Genomic DNA, 11,057 nt, shown 5'->3' on the forward strand with positions numbered 1-11,057 from the left:
GTCTATTCCGCGCAGTATTTTATATGTCGTTATCATGTCTCCCCTGACCCTCCTGGCCTCCAGTGTCGTCAGGCCGATTTCCCTCAACCTTTCTTCATAGGACAACCCCCGTAGCTCTGGGACTAGTCTTGTTGCAAACCTTTGCACTTTCTCTAATTTCTTGACGTGCTTGACTAGGTGTGGATTCCAAACTGGTGCTGCATACTCCAGTATGGGCCTGACGTAGATGGTGTACAGAGTCTTAAACGAATCCTTACTGAGGTATCGGAACGCTATCCGAAGGTTTGCCAGGCGCCCGTATGCTGCAGCAGTTATCTGATTGATGTGCGCCTCAGGAGATATGCTCGGTGTTATACTCACCCCCAGATCTTTTTCCTTGAGTGAGGTTTGCAGTCTTTGGCTATCTAAACTATATTGTGTCTGCGGTCTTCTTTGCCCTTCCCCAATCTTCATGACTTTGCATTTGGCAGGGTTAAATTCAAGGAGCCAGTTGCTGGACCAGGCTTGTAGCCTGTCCAGATCTCTTTGTAGCCCTGCCTGATCCTCGTCCGATTCGATTCTTCTCATTAACTTCACATCGTCTGCAAACAAGGACACTTCTGAGTCTATCCCTTCCGTTATGTCGTTCACGTATACCAAGAACAGCACAGGTCCTAGGACTGACCCCTGTGGAACCCCGCTTGTCACAGGCGCCCACTCTGACACCTCGTCGCGTACCATGACTCGTTGTTTCCTCCCTGTCAGATATTCTCTGATCCATTGCAGTGCCTTTCCTGTTATGTGTGCCTGGTCCTCTAGCTTTTGCAGTAACCTCTTGTGAGGAACTGTGTCGAAAGCCTTCTTGCAGTCCAAAAATACGCAGTCGATCCACCCCTCTCTCTCTTGTCTTACTTCTGTCACCTTGTCATAAAACTCTAGTAGGTTTGTGACACAGGATTTTCCTTCCCTGAAACCGTGCTGGTTGTCAATTATACACTTGTTTCTTTCCAGGTGCCCCACCACTCTCCTCCTGATGATCTTCTCCATGACCTTGCATACTATACACGTTAGAGATACAGGTCTGTAGTTTAGTGCCTCATGTCTGTCTCCCTTTTTAAAAATTGGGACTACATTTGCCATTTTCCATACCTCAGGGAGTTGCCCAGTTTCAAATGATGTGTTGAAGATCTTTGTTAATGGCTCACACAATATCTCTGCTCCCTCTTTAAGGACCCATGGAGAGATGTTGTCTGGTCCCACCGCCTTTGAGGTGTCAAGTTCGCATAGCAGCTTCTTCACCTCCTCCTTGGTTATATGTACCTCATCCAGCACTTGCTGGTGTGCCCCCCTGTTCTGATTTCTTGGAGTCCTACTGGTTTCCACTGTAAATACCTCTTTAAATCTCGTGTTGAGCTCCTGACATACCTCTCGGTCGTTTCTTGTGAATTCCCCATCACCCTTCCTCAGTCTGATTACCTGGTCCTTGACTATTGTTTTCCTCCTGATGTGGCTGTACAACAGCTTCGGGTCAGTCTTTACTTTTGATGCTATGTCATTTTCATATTGTCTCTGAGCCTCCCTTCTTATCTGTGCATATTCGTTTCTGGCTCTTCGGCTGATTTCTTTATTTTCCTGAGTTCTCTGTCTTCTGTACCTTTTCCATTCTCTAGTACACCTAGTTTTTGCCTCCCTACACCTTTGGGTGAACCAAGGACTCGTTCTGTTCTTCCCATTATTTCTGTTTCCCTTGGGAACAAACCTCTCCTCTGCCTCCTTGCATTTTGTTGCTACATAGTCCATCATTTCTTGTACTGGTTTTCCTGTCAGTTCCCTCTCCCACTGAATGTCTTGAAGGAAGTTCCTCATGCCTGAGTAGTTCCCCCTTTTGTAGTTTGGTTTTTCCCAGCCTATTCCTGCTACTCTCTCCACTTGGAGCTCAACTATGTAGTCGAAGCACAGAACCACATGATCACTAGCTCCCAGGGGCCTTTCATACATGATACCCTCGATGTCCGAACTACTCATGGTGAATACAAGGTCCAACCTTGCTGGTTCATCCTCTCCTCTCTCTCTGGTAGTGTCTCTAACATGTTGATGCATGAGGTTCTCCAGTACCACATCCATCATCTTGGCTCTCCATGTTTCGGGACCCCCATGGGGCTCCAGGTTTTCCCAGTCAATCTCCTTGTGATTGAAATCACCCATAACTAGTAACTTTGCTCCCCCCATGTGTGCTCTCCTGGCCACCTCGGCTAGTGTGTTGATCATTGCTCTGTTGCTCTCATCGTATTCTTCTCTTGGCCTCCTGCAGTTCTGTGGTGGGTTGTACATTACTGCAATTATCACCTTATGTCCCTCAGACTGGTTTGTTCCTACTAAGTAGTCCCTTTCGCCCATGCCATCCATTCCTTCCATTTTCTCAAAACCCCACTGGTTTTTAATGAGCAGTGCAACTCCTCCTCCCCCTCTCCTCCCTCTGTCTTTCCTGAAGTGTGTGTGTGTGTGTGTGTGTGTGTGTGTGTGTGTGTGTGTGTGTGTGTGTGTGTGTGTGTGTGTGTGTGTGTGTGTGTGTGTGTGTGCACCCACCTAGTTGTACTCACCTAGTTGAGGTTGCGGGGATCGAGTCCGAGCTCCTGGCCCAGCCTCTTCACTGATCGCTACTAGGTCACTCTCCCTGAACCGTGAGCTTTATCATACCTCTGCTTAAAGCTATGTATGGATCCTGCCTCCACTACATCGCTTCCCAAACTATTCCACTTACTGACTACTCTGTGGCTGAAGAAATACTTCCTAACATCCCTGTGATTCATCTGTGACTTCAAATTCCAACTGTGTCCCCTTGTTACTGTGTCCAATCTCTGAAACATCCTGTCTTTGTCCACCTTGTCAATTCCTCTCAGTATTTTGTATGTCGTTATCATGTCCCCCCTATCTCTCCTGTCCTCCAGTGTCGTCAGGTTGATTTCCCTTAACCTCTCCTCGTAGGACATACCTATTACCTCTGGGTAATAGGTAAGTGCAAACCTTTGCACTTTCTCTAGTTTCTTTACGTGCTTGGCTAGGTGTGGGTTCCAAACTGGTGCCGCATACTCCAATATGGGCCTAACGTACACGGTGTACAGGGTCCTGAACGATTCCTTATTAAGATGTCGGAATGCTGTTCTGAGGTTTGCTAGGCGCCCATATGCTGCAGCAGTTATTTGGTTGATGTGCGCCTCAGGAGATGTACCTGGTGTTATACTCACCCCAAGATCTTTTTCCTTGAGTGAGGTTTGTAGTCTCTGGCCCCCTAGACTGTACTCCGTCTGCGGTCTTCTTTGCCCTTCCCCAATCTTCATGACTTTGCACTTGGTGGGATTGAACTCCAGGAGCCAATTGCTGGACCAGGTCTGCAGCCTGTCCAGATCCCTTTGTAGTTCTGCCTGGTCTTCGATCGAGTGAATTCTTCTCATCAACTTCACGTCATCTGCAAACAGGGACACCTCGGAGTCTATTCCTTCTGTCATGTCATTCACAAATACCAGAAACAGCACTGGTCCTAGGACTGACCCCTGTGGGACCCCGCTGGTCACAGGTGCCCACTCTGACACCTCGCCACGTACCATGACTCGCTGCTGTCTTCCTGACAAGTATTCCCTGATCCATTGTAGTGCCTTCCCTGTTATCCCTGCTTGGTCCTCCAGTTTTTGCACCAATCTCTTGTGTGGAATTGTGTCAAACACCTTCTTGCAGTCCAAGAATATGCAATCCACCCACCCCTCTCTCTCTTGTCTTACTGCTGTCACCATGTCATAGAACTCCAGTAGGTTTGTGACACAGGATTTTACAACCCAGGATTCCAAATGGCCTGTTACCCCGGGTGTAATGGGAGCAAAATAAACACAGCAGAAAAAGTTTAGACTTATATTATCCTTCACCAATTTAGAACAGCAATATGTACACTATGTACAGTGATAAGTATAGTGCACTCCACGGTAAGCAAGGCAGAAATAGAAGCCACAAGATAGCAGACCGTGCTTCAACCAGCTCTAGAATGGAAATGACAAGGGCAGACAGGAGAGTGGTACCCACATAACCTCTGAGATTGCCAAAACCATCTTCTTATTGGCTAGAACCTGGTCACTAGTTGAACGACGGGGCCCCATCATCAACTCTTAGCAACCTCTTTCGCTGGTTGGGGGAGATAGCCTGTAAATGAGGGTGTGTACATGCGCCGAATAAAGGTTACGTACTCTTTGCATGCCACACAGGATTTCCCGTCCCTGAAACCATGTTGGGTGCTGTTGATGAGATCATTCCTTTCTAGGTGTTCCACCACTCTTCTCCTGATAATCTTCTCCATGATTTTGCATACTATACATGTCAGTGACACTGGTCTGTAGTTTAATGCTTCATGTCTGTCTCCTTTTTTAAAGATTGGGACTACATTTGCTGTCTTCCATGCCTCAGGCAATCTCCCTGTTTCAATAGATGTATTTAATATTGTTGTTAGGGGTACACATAGCGCCTCTGCTCCCTCTCTCAGTATCCATGGGGAGATGTTATCTGGCCCCATTGCCTTTGAGGTATCTAGCTCACTCAGAAGCCTCTTCACTTCTTCCTCGGTTGTGTGCACTGTGTCCAGCACATGGTGGTGTGCCCCACCTCTCCGTCTTTCTGGAGCCTTCTCTGTCTCCTCTGTGAACACTTCTTTGAATCTCTTGTTGAGTTCCTCACATACTTCACGGTCATTTCTTGTTGTCTCTCCTCCTTTTTTCCTTAGCCTGATTACCTGGTCCTTGAGTGTTGTTTTCCTCCTGATGTGGCTGTATAACAGTTTCGGGTCAGATTTGGCTTTCGCTGCTATGTCGTTTTCATATTGTCTTTGGGCCTCCCTTCTTATCTGTGCATAATCGTTTCTGGCTCTACGACTGCTCTCCTTATTCTCCTGGGTCCTTTGCCTTCTATATTTCTTCCATTCCCTAGCACACTTGATTTTTGCCTCCCTGCACCTTTGGGTGAACCATGGGCTCATCCTGGCTTTTTCATTATTCCTGTTACCCTTGGGTACAAACCTCTCCTCAGCCTCCTTGCATTTTTGTTGCTACATATTCCATCATCTTAATAACTGGCTTCCCTGTCAGTTCTCTGTCCCACTGAACCCTGTTCAGGAAGTTCCTCATTCCTGTGTAGTCCCTTTTCTTGTAGTTTGGCTTCATTCGTCCTGGCCTTCCTGCTTCTCCCTCCACTTGTAGCTCTACTGTGTATTCGAAGCTTAAAACCACATGGTCACTGGCCCCAAGGGGTCTTTCATATGTGATGTCCTCGATATCTGCACTACTCAAGGTGAATACTAAGTCCAGCCTTGCTGGTTCATCCTCTCCTCTCTCTCTTGTAGTGTCCCTTACGTGTTGGTACATGAAGTTTTTCAGTACCACCTCCATCATCTTAGCCCTCCATGTATCTTGGCCCCCATGCGGGTCCAAGTTCTCCCAATCGATCTCCTTGTGGTTGAAGTCACCCATGATCAGGAGCTTTGCCCTGCATGCATGAGCTCTTCTGGCCACTGTAGCCATTGTGTCAACCATCGCTCTATTGCTCTCGTCGTACTCTTGCCTTGGCCTCCTGCTGTTCTGTGGTGGGTTATACATCACTGCTATTACCACCTTGGGACCTCCAGAGTGAAGCGTTCCCGCTATGTAATCACTTTCTTCTCCGCTGTCTCCTCTCTCCAGCTCATCAAAATTCCAGCGATTTTTGATCAGCAATGCCACTCCTCCATCCCCCCTGTTCCCTCTGTCTTTCCTCAGGATTTGGTATCCCGTTGGAAAGATGGCATCTGTTATCATACCTGTGTGTGTGTGTGTGTGTGTGTGTGTGTGTGTGTGTGTGTGTGTGTGTGTGCAGGGGTCGAGTCACAGCTCCTGTGTGTGTATATAAAACAATCGGGGATAAAATAACGCAGTTCTGCTGTTTTTAAAAGTTTGTATTTTAAATGATACAACACCAAAATAAATTTGTGCTTGTAGACTGTTGTAGATGTTTCTATCTATCGTGGTGTTTCCATTTATTGTAGGTGTTTCTATCTATCCCAGTCTCTCAAAGTTAGATAGTCCGCCCAGGTCACACAGAAAACTACAAGAAGTCACTTCTCTCTTCAGATGAGTCACTGGTGTTTCGTTCCTTCCACTCACAGACGAACCCGGGTCCGCGACTGCTGGTCTCGTAATCAAGAAGGTACCGTCGGTGGTGGACCTGATCCACCGGTACCAGAATGGTGAACCGGTCTACATTGTCTTGGGTTGGTCTGCTGGGTGTCCATCTACGGGGAAGGAGAGAGTATCGTAATGCTTCCGTTATTTCATGTGAGTGATCAAGGCCGTAATAACACGCACACGTACAGACATATAGGTGAGTACACACGCCTACATAGACACCCATGCACACATGTACATGTACTGTTCCTGTGTAAGAAAAGTGTCAAGTCAGAGGAATACTGAAGAATGACGGAAGGAGAGGCGTGACCACTTATGACATTACCTGGGAAGTTCAAGTCTCCCTGGGAGGAAACTGTGGCATTATGCAAGAAAGTAAGAAAATAGGTTGTGAAACAGGTAAAAAGGGTTATACCGCAGAAGAAAGAGGCGGAAATCTGCGAAATGATATGAGAAAGGATGGAGACCAGAGAGAAACAGGGTGAACCTGTGTAAAAGAAATTAATTACACAATTTACAAAATATACACAAAATACCCATTTTCACACAAAAAAAACTTTCACTTTGAACCTAACATCTGTAACTCACCTGTGTAAACGGGTCGTTTAACAGCAACAAAAGGGTAACTTACATGTGAGACTTGAGGTCAACTAAGCTACCGTCAACCCAACGCCACCGCTTCCGTCCAACACGGTAACCTCCGACCCAGTAGATGTAACCAGCCTTGGTCTCCTCTGTGAGGGAGATAGTGGTGGTTAGTGCTTGTAGTGGAGGGCAGGTAGTGGTGGTGGAGGGAGATAGTGGTGGTTAGTGCTTGTAGTGGAGGGCAGGTAGTGGTGGAGGAGGGAGACAGTGGTGGTTAGTACTTGTAGTGGAGAGTAGGTAGTGGTGGAGGAGGGAGACAGTGGTGGTTAGTACTTGTAGTGGAGGGCACGAAGTGGTGGAGGAGGGAGATAGTGGTGGTTAGTGCTTGTAGTGGAGGGCAGGTAGTGGTGGTGGAGGGAGATAGTGGTGGTTAGTGCTTGTAGTGGAGGGCATGTAGTGGTGGTGGAGGGAGATAGTGGTGGTTAGTGCTTGTAGTGGAGGGCAGGTAGTGGTGGAGGAGGGAGATAGTGGTGGTTAGTACTTGTAGTGGAGGGCAGGTAGTGGTGGAGGAGGGAGATAGTGGTGGTTAGTACTTGTAGTGGAGAGTAGGTAGTGGTGGAGGAGGGAGATAGTGGTGGTTAGTGCTTGTAGTGGAGGGCAGGTAGTGGTGGAGGAGGGATAGTGGTGGTTAGTGCTTGTAGTGGAGGGCAGGTAGTGGTGGAGGAGGGAGATAGTGGTGGTTAGTGTTTGTAGTGGAGGGCAGGTAGTGGTGGAGGAGGGAGACAGTGGTGGTTAGTACTTGTAGTGGAGAGTAGGTAGTGGTGGAGGAGGGAGATAGTGGTGGTTAGTGCTTGTAGTGGAGGGCAGGTAGTGGTGGAGGAGGGATAGTGGTGGTTAGTACTTGTAGTGGAGGGCAGGTAGTGGTGGAGGAGGGAGATAGTGGTGGTTAGTGCTTGTAGTGGAGGGCAGGTAGTGGTGGAGGAGGGAGAGTAGTGGTGGTTAGTACTTGTAGTGGAGGGCAGGTAGTGGTGGTGGAGGAGGGAGATAGAGGTGGTTAGTGCTTGTAGTGGAGGGCAGGTAGTGGTGGAGGGAGATAGTGGTGGTTAGTACTTGTAGTGGAGGGCAGGTAGTGGTGGTGGAGGGAGATAGTGGTGGTTAGTACTTGTAGTGGAGGGCAGGTAGTGGTGGAGGAGGGAGATAGTGGTGGTTAGTGCTTGTAGTGGAGGGCAGGTAGTGGTGGAGGAGGGAGATAGTGGTGGTTAGTGCTTGTAGTGGAGGGCAGGTAGTGGTGGAGGAGGGATAGTGGTGGTTAGTACTTGTAGTGGAGGGCAGGTAGTGGTGGAGGAGGGAGATAGTGGTGGTTAGTACTTGTAGTGGAGGGCAGGTAGTGGTGGAGGAGGGAGATAGTGGTGGTTAGTACTTGTAGTGGAGGGCAGGTAGTGGTGGAGGGGGGAGAGTGATGAAGAGAGAGAGAGAGAGAGAGAGAGAGAGAGAGAGAGAGAGAGAGAGAGAGAGAGAGAGAGAGAGAGAGAGAGAGAGAGAGAGAGAGAGAGAGAGAGAGAGAGAGAGAGAGACTGTGACCGTCTTAAGGTCAACACATACATTCCTTCAACTAAACTGGTCTTTACATATCAACATTAACATTACCATCTTTCTAACATACGTGACTACATCCACATTCTTTCACCTGTATGTTTCTTAATTAATAATCATTATATATAGCGCTATATTAAGTAAATTACTTATGATAACGAGAGTAGTAGGGCCAGGGTTCTAAGAGATAATGATAATAATAATAATAATAATAATAATAATAATAATAATAATAATAATAGACTCAGAACACCTGGCAACCACCTGAAAGTGAAGAAAGTTGTGGTCAGGTCACCTGGTGGTGGTGTTAGTACAGGTCATACCTGGTAATACCGTGTCCAGGTAGCGTGAGAGGACTTGCAGTTTCTCGTGTGAGTCCAGGACCACCAGGTCACCGCCCACCTTGCGACACGACGACCGCGCCCCCGCCCACGACACGGGCGCCCCTTGGTTGTTCAGCTGGTACGACACCACCACGTGTAAACACGACTCATCCACCTGCTGCACGAACGGCGCACGACAGCCTGTAGGAGAGTGCAGGCTCAGCTACTGCAGGATGACGTGTTGAAGCTTAGTGGACTGTGTTAAATGTGACACCAGTCTGTCTACATCCTGCCACCACAGATGTGACACCAGTCTATCTACATCCTGCCACCACAGATGTGACACCAGTCTGTCTACATCCTGCCACCACAGATGTGACACCAGTCTGTCTACATCCTGCCACCACAGATGTGACACCAGTCTGTCTACTTCCTGCCACCACAGATGTGACACCAGTCTATCTACATCCTGCCACCACAGATGTGACACCAGTCTGTCTACATCCTGCCACCACAGATGTGACACCAGTCTATCTACATCCTGCCACCACAGATGTGACACCAGTCTGTCTACTTCCTGCCACCACAGATGTGACACCAGTCTGTCTACATCCTGCCACCACAGACGTAACACCGGTTTTAGCTGTGTCGTCTGTGAGGCTAGTTTACTGTGCACTGTCAGTACTTCCTGTGAGGATCAGTGCAAAACACAGTATTACAGAGATCACAGACCTCACTGAGCATTCTTACATTACAAATAAACACATCACAATCAAACTCGCGGTGAGTGCATCATAAAACTCACTCACCGATTGTTTACAATCGTGTCATTTCGTGAGTCATATCAATCATTTCAAATATTACACTCACCTCACATATTTTATTTAGCCAATACAACACAGAGACACAATCTAAGAAAAACATTTATCTCATTACCACTAAAACATTAGTCAGTGGATTGCAATGTTCACAAAAACAATTTACTCTTCTGGTCGTCACAAACTATGGCTACAATTTAAATATTTCATATATCTTATTATTAACATTGAAATATTTTGTTATATCCTGTAAGGCTTGTGTGAAGGTGTCTGTTGGGCTGGATGTCTCCAGGAAATCGTAGTGACACGATTGTAAACAAACCAGGGTACGGGGAGGGATTGAACTCGTGGCTAGTGAGTCGTAAAACCCCAGTCGTAAAACCACTGAGCCAGCTGGCTACAATGTAATTCATCTAATTAGGTATATTTATACACTATAGGAAAGTTAGCATAGGCACCACTGTGACCACAAATGCGAGTTCAGTGCTCCAGTATATGGCCCTGTGTCTGTCCACACACCAGTGTATGGCCCTATGTCTGTCCACACACCAGTATATGGCCCTGTCTCTGTCCACACATCAGTGTGTGGCTCTCTGTCTCTGTCTACGCACCAGTGTGTGGACCTGTCTCAGCCCACACACCAGTGTGTGGCCCTGTCTCTGTCTACACACCTGTGTGTGGCCGTATCTCTGTCCACACACCAGTGTGTGGCACTGTCTGTCCACACACCAGTGTGTGGCACTGTCTCTGTCCACACACCAGTGTGTGGCACTGTCTCTGTCCACACACCAGTGTGTGGCACTGTCTCTGTCCACACACATTGTATTTCATGTCATTAACATCTCCATACCAACCAAACTGCCAGAGATATTTAAAGCCTTAGTCTAACAGTAAGAACAGTGCTGCCAGAGATACCAGTAAGACAGTCTCGGACCTTAATGTGACACCTGTCTATCTATTTGCCGCCATCACAGATGTGACACTACTTCCTTGCTGCCATCACACATGTGCCACCACATACCTGTTGCCATCACACATATAACACCACATACCTGCTGCCATCACACATGTGACACCACATACCTGCTGCCATCACACATGTGACACCACATACCTGCTGCTATCACACATGTGACCACCACATACCTGCTGCCATCACAGATGAGACGAGGGCCACGCTGACCACCACCATCACTGGCAGAGATGCCATCCTCTCCCACATCTGCTGAACAGATGCACTCAGACACATGATGCTACAGATGCCGCAGACACACAAGACACACAGATGTTGTCACTGTGGGTAGCCAACACCTGAGTGAACACTTCTGACAAAAGCACACACATATTTATACCCAGGTTCTCATTTTTTTTAGGGGGTAGCAATTCTGTAGTTTCTCTCAGTGTTTCGTTCAACTTATCTTAACCCAAAGTCCTGATTTTTTTTTAATCTGTGTGCTCGTCCACACGGCACTGAAAATTAAGTGAATTTGATCAAAATTTATTTTCTTTTACAAGGAAAAAAAATGAACGAGTGTAATTTTTTTCTGTGGGGATTCAAATCGAAT

The 11,057-nt window shown here is 47.4% G+C and overlaps 1 protein-coding gene across 1 annotated transcript; it reads right to left on the reverse strand.

The window, feature by feature from the left end:
- Positions 1 to 5,946: 5,946 nt before the first annotated feature.
- On the reverse strand, positions 5,947 to 10,826 carry LOC128684951 (uncharacterized). The gene is made up of 4 exons (XM_053771341.2): positions 10,639 to 10,826; positions 8,675 to 8,875; positions 6,805 to 6,907; positions 5,947 to 6,280 (listed from the first exon to the last, which is right to left on the reverse strand). The coding sequence occupies exons 1-4, from the start codon at positions 10,739 to 10,741 to the stop codon at positions 6,094 to 6,096; spliced, it is 594 nt and encodes a 197-aa protein (XP_053627316.1). The 5' UTR covers positions 10,742 to 10,826; the 3' UTR covers positions 5,947 to 6,093.
- Between the last annotated feature and the right edge of the window lie 231 nt (positions 10,827 to 11,057).

Source organism: Cherax quadricarinatus, chromosome 5 (assembly GCF_038502225.1).
Source record: "Cherax quadricarinatus isolate ZL_2023a chromosome 5, ASM3850222v1, whole genome shotgun sequence".
NCBI classification, from domain to species: Eukaryota; Metazoa; Arthropoda; class Malacostraca; order Decapoda; family Parastacidae; genus Cherax; species Cherax quadricarinatus.

Bases quoted from the DNA above. Each gene is read 5' to 3' on its own strand.
- LOC128684951 (XM_053771341.2), bottom strand. From the start codon at position 10,741: ATGTGTCTGAGTGCATCTGTTCAGCAGATGTGGGAGAGGATGGCATCT. The intron at 8,876-10,638 runs GTATGTGGTGGT...ACTCTCCTACAG, and splicing joins CTCATCTGTGATGGCAGCAG to GCTGTCGTGCGCCGTTCGTG. The intron at 6,908-8,674 runs GTATGACCTGTA...TCTCCCTCACAG, and splicing joins CCTGGACACGGTATTACCAG to AGGAGACCAAGGCTGGTTAC.